The sequence below is a fragment of the Pipra filicauda genome, unplaced genomic scaffold (genome assembly GCF_003945595.2).
Source record: "Pipra filicauda isolate LSUMZ 115617 unplaced genomic scaffold, ASM394559v2 scaffold536_size338551_pilon, whole genome shotgun sequence".
Taxonomy (NCBI): domain Eukaryota; kingdom Metazoa; phylum Chordata; class Aves; order Passeriformes; family Pipridae; genus Pipra; species Pipra filicauda.
Genome location: NW_024104683.1, coordinates 94,055 through 115,497, shown reverse-complemented (window position 1 = coordinate 115,497; position 21,443 = coordinate 94,055). Strand labels below are relative to the sequence as shown.

Genomic DNA, 21,443 nt, shown 5'->3' with positions numbered 1-21,443 from the left:
TATAACTATTCCTTAATCCATTTATTTTCATTCTAGTATGAAATTCATATATTAACTTTTCTTTAATCCATTTATTTTCAAGCACTTTAGCCAAACATTTCTAAAAGCTTTCAAATAGTGGCCTCTCTTTTCCCAGGGACCATTGCCTTCAGCTGAAACCAAGTTAACTGAGCAGTGACTATAGTTTGAAAACACCACACAATTCTGTGCTGCGTTTACAAATTGACCAAACAAACTGTGCTGTGTTAAGTCCAAAGCTAAATGTTTGTTTTGGGGAAGTGGAAATGTCTCTCTATACAAAGAGCAAGCTGTTGACAAACAGTAAAAAAAAACCTCACCACATTTTACAAAAAACAAAGGCCTTGACTGTTGTGCTGCTCCATCCCCCCACACCCTCAATGCTGCTGTTAGACTCCAGCTGGAGCATCAACACTAGTGCATCACTGCAAGCCCCAAATGTAGGGCACGAAGCTGGAACTGGCATCACTCGGAAGAAGGGAGTAACAAGTCAATTCCACAAGGTCTGGGAAACTTGTCAGGAGTCTTTTTAATAAGCAACAATGAAAAGTTAAAGAAATAATTTATGCCCTAGGTAACAAAACAGTTTAAGAAAAAGAAATACTTCTTGAAAAAACTTCTGGTTTTTGTATAATGTGAAAATTTGAACATATAATACAGCAGCAATAATTTGAGGAAAAACACATATATGAAATGTTGCATTTTAAATTCACTGTAACAGATAACTGACAAATTAACAACCAGAACCAACGGCCCCCAAGAAATGAAAACATCAATGAGAGACAGATTTCCCCAAGTTTATGAACTGTATGTAGTTCAGTACTTAGATCAAGTCCAAGATTTTCTTAGCAAACATGCAAAACCCACCGAAATAGATGTGAAACCACCACACTCATTACTATCATTTTATTTTTAGGAAAAGCACCAGACAGTTGCATGCAGAGCCAAACCAACAAACTCAGAACATTCATCCTTCAATACTATCACTGTTTCAAATAATTAAATAAAAAAAGAATCCAAGTGCATTCAAGTACGTGACCACCCAATTCCAGTTACACCAATCTTTAGGTAAATCCCTGATTACATTTGTTCATTCATTATAAAAGAATGAGATACTGTGTTGAATTTAAAAAGAGACTACAGTGGAATGTGAACTGGCAGTGGAGCAAATCGGTCATGTTCCTATCTCACTGTCTTCAAAGGAAATAAGGGCTGAGGGAAACTGGGATTTCTGTTATCAAATACAGATATCTCGAGTGTCACCTAATAAATTATTGCCATCAGTGTGTGCCAGGTTCAAAGCAGGGGCTAATTTGTTAGCACTGTGAGCTTTCAACTGAGAGTTCTCAAAATGTTGATTCCAAATATTACGACTGAATCCCAAATGTAGCCCGTGCCAGCCATAGCCTAGGGCAAGTTATTTTTTTGCAGCAAATACAGACTCCAGTTGCAGCAGTTCCAAAATTTGCCATATAACATTGAAACAAAAAGCAGGAAGAAGTCCTCCTTTGCAAAGCTTTTAATCCAAATGAGAGCACCAGTCTCAGCCCACAAACCTCTGACTCTGGCTATTGTTGCCAAAAATCTTGGTCCCACAATGAGATGCTGCACTGCCTCTGCTTTTAGGTTTCTGGGCAACCTGAAACAGGAGGGTTGTGCTTGTGCTTTTCACTTCCTCAAAGGAATGTGTGGAGGAGACCAGCAGGATCTTGGTTTAAGTAGATATCAAATATTTTTAAAGCAATGTGTCTAAACACATTGGTTTGTTTTTTCTAATAATTAGTAACACCCCCCCTAATGAAGCTGATGAGGGTGTAATCACCTTCACAGGGTCTAACCCAAAGCTGTCCAGTTCAAGAGGGATGCAAGGGGCTTCTGGCAACCTTTAACAAGGCATCTTCTCAATAAAAGAATTTAAAAAGCCTTTTCAAATACAGTTTAAAAGTAAAGGTAACTGACACTATCTAGGAAATTAATAACCTTCTCTGCAAAATTAAAATGGGAAAGGGATTTTGAGTGACACACAGTTATTTAACACTTCAGTGCATGTAACAAAACTGCATACAAAAAGACCATTTCAATCTGTATTATTGAAAACTGTCTGGAGTACAGGCTGTAGCCCCGAGTAACACACCTAAGCAATTCACATGTCCAGATAATGACTCCCAAAAGTTACAGCCTTTCAGAACAACAATTAACAGTTAGAACTATCTGTTTCTTTTGTTTTCTCAACATTATTTTCTTTATGTGTTGGCTTGCTTTTTTCTTCCTTAATTTCATTCTGGTTCAGCGTGTTTTCAGACATCTGATCCCCACTGGTGGACACAGGATCTAAAACTACAACGGATTTGGTGTCTTTTTCACTGCTAGAAGCTTTTCTTGTAAATTCTGTATGACTAGTTGATCTAAAGGAAAAAAGAATAAACATATTAATACAGATGACAGTTCACATATTCAGGAGGAAGACTATAAATATACAGAAAAGCATTTCTATTAATAGCATATATGACCAGGACAGGTCTACCAAGCTAGTAAATAGATTTACAGATACAGCAGCTGTTATGTACAGATAGTAGTGCAAAAAATGCAACAGTCACTTTACCCCCCAGGAATCATTTGTTAAGCTGGGCATGGAAGATGAAAAATGAACTCACAAGGCAGTGAAAAAATCCTTAGACTATGAAAGTATTGGTTTAAAGACAGCCATAAGAATTTATTTTCTCTCTGCTCATCTCAGAGGTTCCCCCATGTCCAAAAGAGCAGCTGCACTTGGAGAAAATGCCACCAGCTCCTGCAGTGTGTGTGCTGACAGTCCTGCAGCCTGGAAGGAGCACACGGTTCCTCCACACCTGGATCCCAGAGCCACCTGCCCGGGGCTGTCCCTGTGCTGCACTCCACTGCAGGACTGGGAAGTGTAACCAGGTGTTCCCTGTGACTGCCACTGGTCTCACTGGGAGCAAGTGCAAGTGATTTCTGGAAATTCATCCGCTGGGTTTGCTGAACTATTGAGGGCGTTAGACTTCCACTCTGTGCTGCAGAGCTGGGGTTACACCCCGACTGCCTGGGGGCAGGGATTTGTGTGGATAAAGAGCCCTCCGAGCAGGCAGGAAGGAAAGGGCAGAGACACACGGGTTATTTGTCCAGGCTGGCATCGTGCTATAAACACTAAAAGCACTTGTCTATATTCAAAGGCGTCATACCAGTGTTGAAAACATGCAGGCAAATCCTCAGATTAGCTGGAATGCACCAGCAGAGAATATGGCAAACACTGGGAACGCTCGACCCGAACAAGTGGCAGATTGGGGTGTTTCCCAATGCCATCCTAACCCTGCTGGGTGGGCAGACAGGTTGGACCTCCCTCACTGAGCCCTCCAGAGCCTGCCAGCCCATGTGCCCGAGGTCACGGAGCCGGGCAGGCTCAGGGAAGGCAGTCACACACACGGGTACTCGGCACAGTGGAATGGACCCACTGCAGGCACCCACACTCACACAGCCACGAGCACCACACTGGGCAGGGGTAAAATCCTTCCTGCTGGAAGGTCCTACACACACTGCTGGGTGTGCAGCTCCACTCCCCTGGGAAGCCTGACTGTGGAGCTGCTGCACACAACTGCACTGGCTAGTCAAGAGCCTCTATTTTCCCCTTTTTCTGGTAAGATAACACCCTAGAAACGAAAAAGCAGAATCGACTGGAGGCCAGAAAAAGAAATTCGGCTACTGGATCCATCTGCTATGAACTGCCCTTTATTGTGACGGTCTTTGTCCTAGAGAAAATGACAAAGAAGAAAAGAGGTCACCCCACCAACAATTAGAGCACGGGGTGGGGAATGGACTGGCTCCCACCTGACAGGGAGAGAGTAAATGAACAGGTTAAAAACAAATAAATAATCATAGAAACAACAGCTGCTGCACTTTCCATTTCAGAAAGAATTTACTCAGCTTGCTACTGCAGCGCTGGATACAGCAAATGAAATTCCACGTTCAAGCTTTAATTACAAGAATTGTCTCTAACATCAGAACTTTGGTATAAGTTAATTAATGCAGAAATTGGCACTAATAGATACAGTTTCAGACTCATTTGATTATCATCAGAAGCTAGTGACTTCATAAAGAAAATAATGCTGACTTTATGCAGAAGTTGCCAATCATTCCGAAAAATACAAGGTGGGGTATTTTGAATGTTACAGCAAATTAAACTTTTTAAAGCAGTGTAACCAGAAAAGGGTTATTTTAAAAAGTGCTACTTTTGAAAAGCTGATTGCCCAACACTATAAAAATGGTCAAGCCATAAATGCCAAGTTCATTTTTATTTCACTTTGGAGGTAACTATCTTTCAAACCCAACAGCTGGACTATTTAATACAATCTGGTGAATCAAAGTATAATTCTTCACTGGGCTCACAGTGGGGAGTCTGCATTAGTGTATGGCAGCATTCCAACAACTGATGCACAGCCAAATGCTCTGAAGTCTGTTTCATTTATAACAAAAATGGATAAAATGGCAATCATATTTACCACCTTCAAAGACAGAAAAATGAAAGATGTCGATATAAAGTAGTTTAATGGAGGAAACTGGTGATTAAATCAGCGTTTCAAGCATAAAAATAAGAATTACTATCCAGCTTCCTTGTACTAGTACTCCCTTCTTCAAATCCTTTACACTGGTGCAGCACCAGTCTGACAGTGCTGCTGTTACAGCTGAGGCACTGTTAAAAATTATTAACCTTATTTATCAGGTATTCACAGCTCACTTTCAACAGTTTGTCAAGAGCAGAACGTTTCAGTGCAAGAATGAACATAATTTTGGTGCTCCCTTTCAAAAAACAGTTTTTACTGCTACGAATAAAGCTGGGAAAAGCAGACGGAGTTTGCCACAGTTCTGAACAATTACAAATTTGTTTAGCCAAGGTATTTGCATTTAGTTCTATTCAAAGCTCTTCCCTCATTAAAACTGTTAATGCTGTTATCAGTATTCTTGTTATTTGCCCAACTATATATTTAAGCTAGAAATTGAGAACCTAGTTCTATTTGTACTCATTCACACACAGTTGTGCATATATTTTTATGACTAAACACATAAAATCTGTACTGGAAAATTCAGATTTAGATGATAAATACACTTTAGATTAATTGTATGGGATATGCAAAGTCCCATGCAGTACTGAGGACTGCCTGTGTGTAGTGGGTTGACCCTGGCCAGACACCAGGTACCCACTAAAGCTGCTCTCTCACCCCCCTCTGCAACTGGACAGAGGAGAGAGAAAAAAAAACAGCTAAGGATTCATGAGTAGAGATAAGAGCTGGGAGAGGTCAGTGACTGATTCCCTTCACAGGCAAAACAGACTCAAAGTGGGGATAGTACTTACATTTATTACTAACAGGATATGAGCCAAAGGGTGAGTTAATTTTATCTGCAGTTCAGAACTTTCATTAAGAATAAAAGCATAAACTGCAGATGTGTTTATGAAACATTTTAGGATTCTTAAGAAGATAGGGGAATAAAAAAGACAAAATGAAAGGCTAATTCTGAGCAATAGCAAAAAAATACACCAATTCCAAGTTTTGGAAGTCTTCAATGAACAAAAAATTCCATCCCACTACTACCAGTATTTGTCAAAAGGAAATTATTAGGAATACAGTGACACTAGTGATTTAGTCCATTGTTCCCTTCTCTGATACCAGTGCTACCTGTAACACCAGATATCTATGAAAAAAGTGCAAGAAACCTTCTCCATTTCAGAATGCCCTTGCTAAATCTAGTAGAAAGGTGGCCAACACAGCAGCCAGCAGAACAGCACTGCAGACTTCCTTTAGTATGGAGACTGTTCCCATTTTTAGGCACTTTTTTTTGAAAATGCTCAAAAAGATTGGCAAATTCATTTAAATGAAGAATCTTGGAGAGCTTCTACCTGCACTGAGAAGGAACACAGAGTACATGCTAAGAAAAACGTGTGACAGTAACTTTTAAAACAGTTAAAACTGAGAACATCCTCAAACTTCCAGAACATCTCATTGTTTTGTTCATTTGTTGGTCAAACTAATTTGTCCATGTTCAAGCTGCACTGAAAACCTTTGCAGTTCTGTGAGGCTGAGGCTGAGCTGCTCCCTGCAGAGCTGGTAGATGATTTGGGGGTACGAAGATTACAGGCAGGAGAAGGAGGACAAATCCTTTAATTGTATAAAATCATCAGATTAAGACCAACCCTCTCTATAGTTCACTCTGTTAGCACAGAACTCTGCTGCCCAGAAACACAATGTTTACAAAGTGCTAAAAAAACCCCCACCAAACACCCAAAAAACGGAGAGCCAGACACACCTTTCCCTTCTGTGCCTAAACACTGCAGGGGGTCACGGGAACTCTGCTCCCAAGGGAACTGAACTGTCACCTATTCTCTGCCAAGCAGGTGCCACAGAATTACACTCATGCTGGGTTAAACACTGGGAAGAGATTTGCAGAGGAAGTTACCTTCACACTCAGGCAAGGCCTCAGTTTCTCTCCAGGACACACATCACTGATGTCTCCCCCCTAAGCACCACCTCAGCAAAATTTTATGCATTCCAAATCACCTGCTTAATGGTTTCACACCCCTCTAACAATCTCCTGCACTGAAATAACACCTCACCTAGAGGATCTAAACTCAGATCTTTCTTCTGAGTTAAGTTACAGAATCACAGAACGTGCTGAGTTGGGAGGGACTCACCAGGACCCTCCAGTCCAACCCTCAGCCCTGCACAGGCCCATCCCCAGAGTCACCCCCTGTGCCCCAGAGGATCATCCAAACCCTCCTGGAGCTCTGGCAGCCTTGGGGCTGTGCCCACTGCCCTGGGAGCCTGGGCAGTGCCCAACCAGCCTCTGGGGGAAGAACTTTTCCCTGAGATCCAACCTGACCCTGCCCTGACACAGCTCCAGCCATTCCCTGGGTGCTGTCCCTGGTCCCCCTAGAGCAGAGCTCAGTCCCTGCCCCTCCTGAAGAAGTTGTGACTGCAATGAGGTCTGCCCTCACTCTCCTCTTCTCCACGTTCTCTAAGCTATCATCTGTCAGTTTGATTACAGGAAAATTTCAGAATTAACCTGTATTTACCAACATTGCAGCCCTTCCTCCCAGCCCTCCCTTGGCCACTGGACCAGCCAATTCAGCTGAAGGCCAGTGCTTTGTTTACACTTGACCATGTGTGGAGCCCTACTTCAACCAAACACTGAAATTCTTTACCTCATGCATATTTAGGTTAGATCATCACTGATATGAAGTGGGAAGGATACAGGATTTTACTTAATGAGCTGACTGCTGTCTACATACTGATCACAGATATATTTTCAAGGGGCTTTCTCAAGGGTGTGACCTTCTTCCTCCATGAGATGGGGTGTGCTCAACTGCTACTCAACATGAACAAAGTATGATGAATATAGGGCTGTCTGCAAGTATCACCTCCTCCCTCAGATTACAAGCCTTAATAAATGGATAGTGTAGCAAACAGAAGTATTTAATGCACAACTATTCCTACGGTTTCCTATAGGAAGCTGTACATTAAAATCTAGGTGAAGAAAAAAGAATAAACCCTGCACTGCAAGAGACACCTGGTAATTATGAGATGTGCAGTCCTCTACTGTGCTGTGAAAGGTTTGCTTGGCTGCTGCAAACAGCTGAAACAAGTCATACCTTTGTGAGATTTCAAGGAATTGCAAATGATAAGAGGACTGCATCCTTTAACCTCAGGTATGAACAAGGAGAAGAGGAGCCACAATAAACTTTTTGTATGCCCTTGTAATTTAGGGTATCTGGTCCAGGCAGCGTTGTGTTTGTTTATTTAACACAGGCTGCTTCAGGGAATGTGGTGCAACAGGAGCAGAAACCCCCTGTGTAGAGGGAACCCCCCTGTGCTTCAGAGCAATGTCCTCAGAATACATGGTTTGGGGGGGTACTTTCACTGAACCAGCTTTCACATGGCCCCTGGGCCACCCATTAAAGGCTGGATCACACCTCCTGGTTTAGTTTCACTCATCCAATGAATCCAGGAATCCAGTTTTTGCACTAAGAACGCTCCAGGATACAAATCCAAGCACAGCAAACAGGGACAATAGGCAGATTTGCTTCAGAAGTGCTCTGCTGATCCAAACTAAACCGCTAGTACAGATGTCCCCAGGGGAGCCCAGCAAACGGGCTAATTACAGAGCAGAGCTCTCAGACATGTCAGCCAGAGGAACTTCCCTCTGATGCCTCCTTCCAACGGGCCCCACTGCCAGAGAGCCCTGCTTCCAGAGAGCCCTGCTTCCAGAGAGCCCCGCTTCCAGAGAGCCCCGCTTCCAATGAGCCCCGCTTCCAGAGAGTCCTGCTTCCAGAGAGCCCTGCTTCCAATGAGCCCTGCTTCCAATGAGCCCTGCTTCCAATGAGCCCTGCTTCCAGAGAGCCCTGCTTCCAGAGAGCCCCGCTTCCAGAGAGCCCCGCTTCCAATGAGCCCCGCTTCCAGAGAGTCCTGCTTCCAGAGAGCCCTGCTTCCAATGAGCCCTGCTTCCAATGAGCCCTGCTTCCAATGAGCCCTGCTTCCAGAGAGCCCTGCTTCCAGAGAGCCCTGCTTCCAATGAGCCCTGCTTCCAATGAGCCCTGCTTCCAGAGAGCCCTGCTTCCAATGAGCCCCGCTTCCAATGAGCCCCGCTTCCAATGAGCCCTGCTTCCAATGAGCCCTGCTTCCAGAGAGCCCTGCTTCCAGAGAGCCCTGCTTCCAGAGAGCCCTGCTTCCAGAGAGCCCCGCTTCCAGAGAGCCCTGCTTCCAATGAGCCCTGCTTCCAATGAGCCCTGCTTCCAATGAGCCCTGCTTCCAGAGAGCCCTGCTTCCAGAGAGCCCTGCTTCCAATGAGCCCTGCTTCCAATGAGCCCTGCTTCCAGAGAGCCCTGCTTCCAATGAGCCCCGCTTCCAATGAGCCCCGCTTCCAATGAGCCCTGCTTCCAATGAGCCCTGCTTCCAGAGAGCCCTGCTTCCAGAGAGCCCTGCTTCCAGAGAGCCCTGCTTCCAGAGAGCCCCGCTTCCAGAGAGCCCTGCTTCCAGAGAGCCCCGCTTCCAACCAGTGCCATCACACCTCTGACTCTGAGGGCTGCTGCAAACAGCACCCAGGAGAGCAAAGAAAAGTAACTGCACTGCAACATGAAGCCTGTAGGTTATTCCTGCTGCTCCCTGCCAGCCCAGCTGCAGAAGCGTGGGAGAGCCCCAGCACCTTCTCCCTCGCCGGAAAGTCATCCTTAACGATGAGTTTTTCCAATTAAGCAGGTTTACAGCAGTGACACACTGCAAAGAAGCCCTGCCGCATCAAGGAATCTGGCCCACCACATTTGTTTTAATGCTTTAAACAAATAAATTAAAGTGAAACGTGTCTTTCAGTACGTCACTGAATAGGCAAGCTGAGAAATAAATTGAGCTTCACATATGCTTTTATAACACATAACAACTGTGACTGTCAGCACAAGATCCTTTTCACTGTCAATTCACCACGCATTCTGCGAGACCTTGGGGCCTGCAATTATTTCATTTCCTTTCTTGTAAATGCAATTTCCACTTAGTTTGGTGGAATAAAGGTACACAAAAGGTGATGGGAGCTGCTTGTATTTTCTGATCTGTTCAAAATTGTAGAAATCCACAAACTACAAACAGTACTTTTCAGGAACAACCTCATCTTTCTACCAGGGTAGCAGTTCAAGAAAAATGCAATGGCATTATTCATGTCAAATTAACTGCTGAACAAATCTTCATCTTTCTGATTAAATTAAAATGAAGATCATCTTTCTTCTAAGGATACTTAAATGAAATAAAAGGAGAAAATACATATGATTGGAAAAGGCATTCTGCTTTTAATACTCAGTGCAAATTAAATACAACTGTAAAGCACAAAAGGAAACTGGGCTCTTTATCCACTCAAAAATAAATGATGAAAGTACCTGCAGAAGAGTGAAGTATCAGTTCATAAAAGAGATGCAAACTGAATATCCAGCTCATTTGTCATGACTCTACCATTTGAACCAAGCAACAGAGACTTGCTAGAATTGGTCCTGGTGGTATTTGTTAACTGACAGAGCAGGAAATCAGAGGTTTAATTAGCCATGACTACAATATTCTGCTGATCTGATTTGTCTTATCTATTTCCTTCCCTTGAAGTGACAAAATGACAAACAACCTGGCAAGGGAACCAAAGCAAGTGCACAGCCCAATCCAAAAGGAGCTTGGTATTGTTGTAAAACAAACCCCTCCTCCGGGGAATCTGTATGAAATAAATGTTGCTAAAGCAGGTTTAACTCTCTGATACTGAACTGGCACCTCGGGTCTTCAATCTGCTGTAACCAAAGATTCTGCTGCCCATGTGTGCAAATGCAGCACTAGCTGCATTTTATTTTTATCTTGAGATTTCAAGGTATTTACCAGCAAACTTTTAAGAGGAATAGTCAGGACTTGTTTTTGTCCAACAGAAACCACCCTCACACCTGCATACAGACCAGTATAACTCATGTGATTGTATTTTTTTAAATATTTGCTAGAACTACTTTTAATCAAGAGTTAACAATATAACTATCATCCCTCTTCTCTCCAAGATATGGAAAAAACCCTCGACCTTGCTATTCCTCAAAAACTCTTGAATTCTTTTTTGTGGCAGAAAAGATGAACTCTTTTTGAAGACTGTTCACAGACTTTAAAAGGAAAAGGACTTTATTATAGAGAATTTTATTTCTGCTTCCAAAAGAGACTGCAAATTATTTGACAAGTCAGTGGTAAACAGCTGCAGACTGTACATTTATCTTGTTAACCAAAATTGATATTAAATCACTTTCAAAATGCACCATCTAAACACATCTGCTACTAAAACATATCTAGAAATCCATATTCTACTTACTGCAAAGTAGGCCTGGAGCCCGTTGCAGCCTGAGGCTGGTTAGAGACAGGTCCTGAGTTGGGTACTTTGGAAGCAAATTCTGTCTCCACATCTTTCTTGTTCAACGCTGTCTGTGCAGCACTGGCTCCTGAACCTAGCACAGGCAGAGATTTTGATTCTGATGTGGCCAAGATTCCAGTGGGACCTAAAACCCAAAGAAAGTTCAATGCTTCTGTTACCCAGATTGACTGGTCTAGAAAAAACACGAGTACAGCAGAACTCAAGCAGAAATCAAAATGGAATTTTAATGAACAGTTCATGGAGAGTATCAAAACATCGTGTTTGTAGCTTCTGCTCTCCCCACCAAGATTAACCCTTTCTTCTACCACAAGCAGTGTTTGCTGTATTGACACAGACATGCACTCAATCCCCTCACCCTCTGGGGTGGCAAGTCCTGCTGTCCACACAGCACTACCCAGTCACAGCTTGCCAGTGCTCTTCCAGCTGGAGCAGGAGGGAGAACCAGCCTGATAACAGAAAAGCCTGTTCTCAATACTGATGAAGAGCCAGTGAACTGTCTATAAAGTTCAAGATAAAACTATGCAGCGACATTCAAACCAGCCACATCTGCATCAGCTATGGCACGGACTTACACTTGCACAGACTGTGTTTGTAACCAAGCAGAACATTAAGTTTTTTACAGATGACAGTAAAGCACAGCATAAAACTTGCTCCACAGAGCAGGGTAATTCAAATCATCAGCCCCAAACCCTCATTTCTCTGGTTACCATTACTTTCAGGAGTATTTTCACAGTAGGCCCAGACTTAACTCCAGCAACAACGTCTGAGCTATGGGCTGGAAAGAGAACCCGAGTGAAGGTGTCTGTGCACACAGAAAATTCCAACAGAGGCATCTCTTGGAGAAAATGGGCATGAAAAGTAACAGGTGCGACAGGAAGTGAGTCACTGTGGAAGCAGGCAGAGTTCTCCATAATGGCTGAAATGGCAATGGTCTGGAAGAGAAAGTAAAGCTTCAAGAGTCACTTAATGCAGGGAGAGGAAGAGAACTGCAAAGGAGTGCAGCCACTTACTGCCACTGTCCTGGTCAGTGGTCACCTTGCGGCGGCGCAGGACTCGCTCCAGCTCCGTTTCGCCGCTCTCTGTCTCAAGGGACTTCAAGCTTCGGGAACTAGTGGATTTATTCAGTGTTTCCTACAGCAAGAAATAGGCATGAGAAACTCTCTGAGGACATATTAATGTCTTACCAAGCATCTCATATGCACAACTTCAGAATCTTTTAAACTGCATCAAAGCAACTGCAGTTCTAGAGCAGTGTGCCATTAGTACGACAGTGAGCACCTGGGGATCAGCTCACCACTCCTGCACTCCCTTGGATTTCCTGATGTAGGCATAAACCACACATCACACATCAGAGTTTGATATCAGGCTTAAGAAAGATACTCTGGATCACCAATGAACAAATTCTGATGTTGCAGGGAACTGCCAACTTCCTCCATCCAAACATTTAAAGGATCTTAAAAAACTGCTGGACCATCATCATGCTCATAATTACCCACTGACATCAAAAAGCTAAAGATCCATATTTTACTGCTCCAGCAGGTTTTATATTTTAGCATGGTCCCACATTGCTGCATCTTTATTAGCTACAACTGCAGCATACTTTATCCTATAATCTAGCTGATCTGCTATAAACTTGACCCTATGTCTACATACTTCGAGGTTACTCTTTTTCACAGAGTTAGATCACAGGTTGAAACAGTTTTTTATACATACAAACCAGAAATACACACAATTACTGCCTTATGCCAAGGTCAGCATGTAGTATCAGTGAAGCTGCAAGTCTCGGAGCACTTTTCTTAAGGTGGGGGGAAAGAGGATTTAAGAAGCTTTGAACAAAGCCTGAAACCTCACAAACTTGCCACAGGAATTTAAAGATGCATACAGTGCATACTGCATGCATTTCCCAAATTACAAGAGTCAGTCATTGGATCAGAATTTGATTGAAAAAAATTTCCCCAAAATGTTTATATAACACAACTGAAAATTTGGTGCCCACATACTATTTCATTTTCCCTTTAAGTCTTGCCATCTTTAGGAATGCCCAGGAATCCTGTTTATTCAGCCTTCCAAAACATATCAGACTCGTATAGCATTTTTCCAGCACATAAATAACATACTCTTGACATCTTTTGTAGACAAGCACATAACTTTTGAGCAGAAATAGCCAAAGATGAAAGGAATTAGCATTGCAAGTTGCAGAAGTTGTGCTGCTTTTAGAAACCCTGTAAAGTAACTCTTAATTCTTCACTCCTTCCTAGAAGGTAAAATGTTTTCATTCTTAACTATTTGAAATTTAACTAAGCAGGTTATTCATTAGCAGTACACTCCAGATCTGTACAAATGTACACGTATGGAAAAACAGAGTCCCTCAAACTCTGCAATTTACAAAACATAAATGTGTTTTGTTTGTAATAATTACATGGAGGTCTACACAAAATGCATTATTAGCATAGTAACAACAAATGTTTACTCTCCATCACATTCCACCCCCATGTTTGTTGTCTGACTGTGCATAATCACTGGTCTCAAGAATAGACTGGAGCTGGATTTTATACAGTTTGCCATACACTGGAAAGACCCTGAAAGCAACAAGCAACAAGCCAGATACAGAAGTGCAGTGACTGCAGGTTTCTCTCTGCTCCTTCTGAAGTACATAATCAAGGCTCCTCTGATGTCAGTGACAAGTGCTGAAGAAATAAAACAGCTACTAGAAAATGAAAGGATCTTTGGCAGGATCGTCCTGTCCAACCCTCACTGGTCCAAAGGGCACACTATATCCAACTACTCCTGTAAGTATGGAATTCCATTTAAAACACAGTCTCTGTGTTGCATTTTATTCCTTTCCTATTTACCTCTGCATTTAATTATGTGTCCCTCTAATCAGAGCTCAGCATTAAGGTCTGGTGGCTCTCTAGATCATTTCCTCCCTTATTCTCCTGCCTTCATGTGTCCAGAGAACAGCAAGTGTAACATGTCACTGGTGCCCCACTTGTGATTTAGATCACAGCACAGGCTGAGCCCACACTCGTGCTACTATGAATAACAAGAATGATTATCCTCATCCTCTGTAGAGTGCAAGTGAAGCATTTTGCTGCAATACTGGTGGAATTTCACCTTATGTGCCAAAGTTGTACATCAACTCGAAAGTTTCAGGGTTACAGAAGTCAGGGAGCAAGAACTACAGCTCCTTCTGACTGTTTCATACAGTTTTATCACTTGTGCAAAAGATACAGCCAGTTAAAACAATTCAACGTATGAGTAAAGGACGCAACAGGAGCAAACTTAGCACACTGCTCTCAGCAGGACCCAACACACGCCTAATGTTTTTATTTAGTGATAAATGGGTACATGGACAGCTATTCAGAATCAAATTTTTCTAAATATAAATGCAGACAGACTAAAGCTCTTGCTTTATTTAGGCTTTGTCTACATAACAAGAAATCTGGGGCCTCTGGAGAGAGCAGCAGTTGATGAGGAGAACTCTACATCTACTATATGTGCAATCCAGGGGCTTTACTTTGGACTAGATACAGATATTCAGCTGTCTCTCCATCCCTAAGCATCCCCACTGTGAGTACTTGGAAAGCTTCCAAAGGATCTGTGGCAGATGCAAACCATAACATCCCCTCTAGTGGCAGACGCGTACAAGCCCAGAAGAGTTCACAGGTTAGTCTCCCTAGAACACATTCTGGCAGCAAAACCAACAGCAAGACCAAAACCAACCCTTAAGTCGAACCATAAGTCAAAGGTGGAATTGGGGGGATTTGCTCCAAAACTGCTCTATGCTTTCAACCCAGAAAAGAAAATGAAATATAAACTGGAAGTTCTCTTACCAGAATCCCCTTTAATTCCTTCATTGCACTTTCAGAGGGCTTTGGTGTTTCTGGCTGTAAACAAGCACAGCACATGCGTGTTAAAGAACACATGACACGGACCACGACAGTCTCTGCACTCGACGACAGGCTTCACACCAGGGGCTGTGCACAGGCTACAGCTGTGGCACGTTCTCCTGCTCCCTCTTTTTGTGGGCACATGGACAACATTCAGTCTGTTCTCTTACACAGCTGAAGGGAAGAGCCTCAGCTCTTAACACTGTGAACCACAGACTACACATAAAGATTATACTTTTGTGCAGAAGGTAAGCAATATTTTATAGTAGCCACACTCAGGTATTAGGTGTAAGTATTACATAAAAGAAAGAAATAGTGCTAAATATGGTCTACTACTTCATCAACTCCTCTACCCAGTTCAGTTACGCTCTCTGTGCTTTTTATTTCTCAGTAGCTGTTTGTTTACAAGTTTCTTTTCTGTGTCAAAGAAACTGGCCTTCTACTGTTGCCTTCATTTCCTTTTCTGTTGTTCAGCTATATGCTGCTGTAATGAATTTTATCCAAAATCAATCAAAGTAAATGAGGTGAGGAAAATGCATTCTTCAGAATGTTAAAGTCTGATTTCTTTTCAGTGTAAATTACTGTACTTAGCTAATATTATTGCTCTGCTATTTATTCCAAACCTTTGTTTTAGGCCTGCTTGACTGGTTGACTGGTCTCAGGTGAACTCCCTTTTTAATTCTGTCCATCATTTCTTCAACAGCTTGTCTCTTCAGATCCGTAACTTCTTCACCTGTTCCAAAAATCAAAGACTCTATCATATTTCAGATATGAACTACAGAGAACTGGTACAAAGACAAAATGTGTTATACAGCCTCCTAAACAGCTTGCTTGCCATAGGCAGCCAGTTACCATAATCAGAAATTAGTTTTAATGATGAAACAACATTTACATACACAGTGTTCTTAGTTATACTCTGTGCAGTAGGTCTTCCTGCCTGCATGTGTGATGCATATTGCTCATGGACTATGCAGATCCACGCTTTCTCCCACTTTTATTAAAAAGATATAAGCACAAATATATACGCTTATCTTTTCCCCCATAAGTGGGCTGTTCACAGGGCCTTTCTTACAGGAATACTATCTTACTCTTCCTTCTCCACACCACAAAGAGGCAGGTTACCTTACAATGCACACATCTGTATGGCAGCAGAAACCAGCAACCTCATCTCTAGTTACAAGAATTCTAGATTATGAGAACTGCTGGATACAGAGCTATTAGAGATCTTTGCTATCAGCTAAACTGTCACAAGCTCTTCAAGGATAAAATGCCAATCTATCGAGGATCCTGCTGTGGATGCTGCAAATGCCAAACTGCAGAAGTTTGGGCAGAAGCAGGTCCCAGATCCTGAAAATGCAAAGCTCCTGTCAGTGTTTGGGAATGGTAAAAGCTCAATGCCAGAGGCTGAAGCCCCAGGGGCTGAAAAACACAGCTCTGCTTCCACTGTGTCTCCTCTCTGTGGCTGGGCAGAAATGCTGCAGCTTCACTGACACAGCACAAGCTGACAATGCCCCATGGCAAGGCCCATGTGCACAAGAGTACCAACTGTGTCTCCTATTCCACGTGGTTTGAGAACCTGGCTGGAACAACACACCAATACTTCAAACTGAACTGGACCCAAACATTTAAATAACACTGCATCACATCAAGTGAAAGGGCAAAACTGAAATACCAGGAAAAGAAATGGCTGCTTTCTCAAGAGATCTGCTATTAGGACTGCAAAATATTCAGATGACATGGGATGCTGTGTGATGAACCTGTTAACTTGTCAGTGTTCTGGATAATGTAATAAAAGACACTTAACATGCCATACCAAAAAGTGGGGGGAAAAGAGTACTTAAAGTAAACACATGGAGAAATAGGGTCGATGCTACTCAAAGCTGCAAGACTGTACCTTGTATAACAGGAATATTAAAAAGGCTTTTGCTCTCTCACTTGTCAGGGTACTATTGATGATTCATAGAAACGCAGTTTCTGTATTCTAAGCCGATTTAATGTCAGGCTTTAATTTCACAAACAGGCTGTTTCAAATATAAAAGCTTAATTGGTGGTATGGGATAGAAACCACTCATTCTAAGTCCTTAACGAGGGTCAAAACAAGCCTCAAGTTGGATATAATAACTAGATCAAGAAAGAACTTTCTCCTTTTTTTATTTTTAAGAACAGCTCAACTATAAAGAGAGAAAAAAGGAGTTTATGTGTGATTGAAGAAAGGTAAGAACTGTTGAAGTTTGGTAATAAATAATGAAAGAATGGGGTTTAGAGAACATACAGTGAATTTCATAGTATTTACTGCAATGCAATCACTGTTTGGGATAGTTTCAACAAAAAGGTGTAATCAAAACATCTAGGATACTTCAAGGTAAGGAACCCTGATAAATGAAGACACCATAACTGGACCTTTACTGAAAGATAACATTGACTCTTCATCAGAGATTTTGGTACAAGGTCACTTCTCTTTTTTTTTTTTTTCCAGACCAACACCCTTATTTCTCTCAGACTGGTAACCAGTTCCCAAAAATTCCCCAGGATCTGCCCAAGTCACAACACTCCTCAGTTCCTCACCTGAGAAATGGGAAGGGTAATTCTTTCCCCCACTTCTCACCTGTTGGTTCCATCCCACAATCCAGCCTTACTTACATACCATTAGTCTGCTAACAGCAGATTTTTCTTTAACAGTTATATCCTATACCCATAATTTCAGCCAGGTTTCCTTCTTTGTTTGAGTGTCAGCAAATGAGTTAAGCAATTCACCACAAACAAACTCCTGCTGTTTCAGAAGGAAGAGAGAAACAGCGAGAAAACCCTTGGTTATTTAACGGGCAATGCCTGCCTAACTAGCTCTGACTCTTCAGGCACTCATGATCATCTGTAAATCTCTGCTTAACTCCTGTTCTCAACCTACTAAGCTTCCAGCTTCCATTAACAACAATAAAATGCAATTTCAGCTGTTACACTGTGCATGCAGAGCCACCTTAGTGCAGGGCTCTGTTTTGTTTTAGGTTTTCAGTATTATTAAAGGATTAGCATTACAGTCAACTCTGAGTGGTAATTTCACAAGATATGAATCGAAGGATGAAAACCAAAGCATTTAACAAACAAGCTCTGTGGAGAGGCTCTGGACAGAAGAAACTGCAAACAAGAAGCCATCTGGAAGTTTGGAAGTTTCCCTGTATTATGCTGTATACAACCTGCTCTCTGCTTAATGCTTGCTGGGTTTGTTCCTCTGCCTCTTCCATGGAACCTGCACAAAGCCCTGCACACACCGTCCTGCAGTGACGTGCTGCACTGTCTCCAGTTTGGAGGCACAGGTTGAACCCCTCAATGCTACCACAGTGCAACTACTTCAGGCAGCACCAAACTGCCAGGCTGCAACTCAACAAGCTGCACACGGCCAGTGTAACAGCATGGGGCCTAAACTGAACCGTCCTGTTCTCCCCACCCATCTCACCCAGCACATCATCCCACCCAGCTACATGCTTATCTTCTCAGGTCATCCCGAATCCTCCTTTTCTCCAAACTAGACAAGCCCAGAGTCCTCAGCCACCCCTCACAGGAACACCAAAGATACCACTTCCCATCTCGGTGCACATATACCTGGGTTGCAATCCCCTTTCTGGACTCAAGGTAGAGGAGTGTGCTGGGACATGGACAGCTGTAGGAAACGTTGGCAACAAAAAGCATCTGAATGGCTCTCTGCATCCACAGCTCACTCCCACCAGCTCCACCTGCAGGACCCGGGGCATGAGCCACAGGACTGGAGAAGGGATGAGCCATACCTGACTCCTGCTGAGGAGGTTTCTCCTTCTTGCTCACATTGGTGTTGGAGTGAGATCTCTTGCGAATCATTGACATGAGAGACCTTTGGGGGAAATGAAAGTGCAGACTGTCATTCTGTCCTGTGTTACACACTGTCAGAATGAGCAGGAATGCCACACACCAACAGCTGGCTTATACCTGATTATACAGCTACTTACAAAAGACTCATTTAACTGTTCTTGAAAGCAGATGTATGCACTGAATTACCCCCCACAATGCCTCCCATCAAAATGCACCAGAGAAATTTCTTTCTTTTTAACAGACATTAGGCACAAATCAAAACACTCCAGATCTGAATATTAAAAGACAGTCTCATTGTGACACATGACAAATTGAAGCTGCTCCAGCATAATAAATGGAAAGAAGAGCTGTAGATATTGAAGTATTGTTCTCCAGAGGACACTTAAATATGGTGATCAGTATCTCCTCACCATCTCCAAGTTTGTAATCTTCTTACAGTGTCAAATAATTATCCCCTCACTACAGTCAAAACGTAGAAGTCCAGGCAAGTAAATGATCTTCAAGCTCAAGTATAAGCTCCTGTGCACATGTGATGTGTCAGTGGGGCCTATCAGTCCCTACTGAGCACTGCTCCTTACAGAGTAGTGGCATCCCTGGCATAAAGGGTCAAAACCAGAAAAAAGCAGCATCCAGTGCCTACGCTCTGAAGTAACTTCTATGCACATAAACATCACAGTGCATGAGGAAATACTCTGACTTAGCTACTACAGGGCTTAAAGTGAACAGTTTTATTTATTCCAAATAGTAAAGGGCAAAAATTTAAACAAAAACCCCCTTACAATACCTCTACACATTCATGCTATACATTAGTGTGAAACAAGCAAGCGAGTTGAATGAGTTAATGGACATAAAAGAAGCAAAAGATCAAACGCAACTGTTCAGAAAGTGTTAAGTTTCTAAAAACAATGCAAGATGCACAAAGGGATGCATTCTCCCTATTAATCATCTCTATTCATATATTTAATACAGTAGTTAACAAGACTCCTGTGTGTCATTTCTACTACAGAAGGTTGGAAAGTGTCATTGAAGTCCATTTATTTTTAAAACCAAGCAGACAACATGAAGATTAGCTGAGTTTCTAAAATTAACTAGAGCACCCATTAGGGGCTTACTTAATTAATTCATTTGGGTCTAATGCGTGATACATCAGACTGGTCAGCCTCTTTTTATAGTCCTTTGCAAAAATCAGGCCCAATTTTGGTAATTTTGTCCAAACCACCTGATGATGGGGTGATGATTTTATGTTTGGGTTTTTTTTCTTCCTTTTAACTTATGAAAGTAATTATGGGAACTCAATGGAGCCTGCATTTTCATCATCAGTATCCGACATGAAGGGACACACAGTAATCCAACATATCCTTTGGTTCAAAGGAGTTTTCTTTGCAGCAGAAAGCATTTCACAAGTCTGTAATTACAGCTATCAGGTGAATAGAAAAGAAAAATCTCCTAAATTTAGAGGAGACAGGTATCCCTCCTCCTCCTTCAGGGTCAGAGTCCAGACAATTTGTTAAGCTTGGCAAGGCAGAAACTGTTCAAAACTGGTCAGGGTGTTAGTCTGTTGGTAGGTGGGGCACAGTCTGTGTCCTGCTGGTAAAGAGCCCAAGACAGGTGGAGAAAGCCTTTTTTTTCTTTAAAGACACTCTTCCTGCTTGGATGCAAGCTCCTGTAATGAATTGTGCCCGTGCAAAGTATTAAAGCATTAACGCTGTGCCCCTCCCAGCACTTACCGTATAGGGTTGGGAGGGGGGGGCGGAGGGAGGGGAGGAGGGGGCGGTGGAGGAGGAGGTGGTGCAGGATTTTCAGACTGCTGTACTCGTTTTTGAAGTTCATCAACTGCACAAGATCAATAAAACAAACCACAGTGAGTCTCAAAACCAACTCTGACGGTTGAAGAAAAAAATGCTACTTATTAACTAAAGAACAAACAACGATACTAAACCACACCACTGCTAGGAAGTCCTATTTTCAGCAACACTTTCTACCAAGAACAATGTCCTAGACACATGGGATTCCCATTAAACTCCCCCTCATACAGGATTCTTCATATAAAATGACAGAGCAGGGAAAACTTCATCCCATTCCGGTGATGGTCTGTTTGAGGCTGCATTTGAGAATGAGCTAACGAGATGGAAGAAGTTGACAATTTCAGCTTCCAGACTGGATGGTGATGTGGGTTTTCCCCATAAAAATGGTCAAATCTGGGTGGTAACAGAAAGTATATTCTTTCTCTTCTGTTTACATGTCAGATCTAAAACACGGAAATTACTTTTCTGCACTTGAAATGCTGTCAAGTGTAATTAATGGGGAAGGGCAGAAACAGAGGGGAAAAAAAGTCTTGAATTTCTTTTAGTTACAGAAATTCTCAGCAATTGTTCTGATACAATAGGAATCTCACGTGGATATGGCTCACAGAATCACAGAATATCCTGAGTTGGAAGGGATCCCCAGGGATCATTGAGTCCAACTCTTAGCCCTGCACAGGTTCTTTGCTCTTGTAATGATAGATTCAAATTAAAATTACAATATTTTACACTTAATTTTAAATTTTAGAAGGTAAAAAAATTAAAGATCAACTGAGTGACTTTAAATTCCAGGTACAACCTTTATGCTGATAAATTCCTTCTGAAGAACAAACAAGCCTGGATGGAAACAATCTGCTGCCCAGGCATATTGTAGGTAGAGGGTGGCAGGGGTGGGTAATGTAAAACTAACACAAAGCAGTTCTTCCAACAAGGACTGCTAACAAGCTCAAAGATAACCCTG

The 21,443-nt window shown here is 42.4% G+C and overlaps 1 protein-coding gene across 2 annotated transcripts in view; it reads right to left on the bottom strand.

Annotated features, from left to right (window-relative positions):
* Positions 1-2: 2 nt before the first annotated feature.
* Positions 3-21,443, bottom strand: part of SHTN1 (shootin 1) — a 62,251-nt gene continuing 40,810 nt past the window's right edge. The window contains exons 11-17 of one of the 2 annotated variants that reach the window (XM_027726094.2): positions 20,408-20,513; positions 18,620-18,702; positions 15,464-15,573; positions 14,784-14,837; positions 11,961-12,081; positions 10,891-11,023; positions 3-2,423 (exon numbers count right to left, since the gene is read on the bottom strand). In XM_027726094.2, coding sequence (XP_027581895.1) covers positions 2,213-2,423; positions 10,891-11,023; positions 11,961-12,081; positions 14,784-14,837; positions 15,464-15,573; positions 18,620-18,702; positions 20,408-20,513 — 818 coding nt within the window. In that variant the 3' untranslated portion in view covers positions 3-2,212. Of the gene's footprint in view, positions 2,424-10,890; positions 11,075-11,960; positions 12,082-14,783; positions 14,838-15,463; positions 15,574-18,619; positions 18,703-20,407; positions 20,514-21,443 lie in introns of both variants that reach the window. The other variant, XM_027726092.2, reaches the window with a different exon arrangement.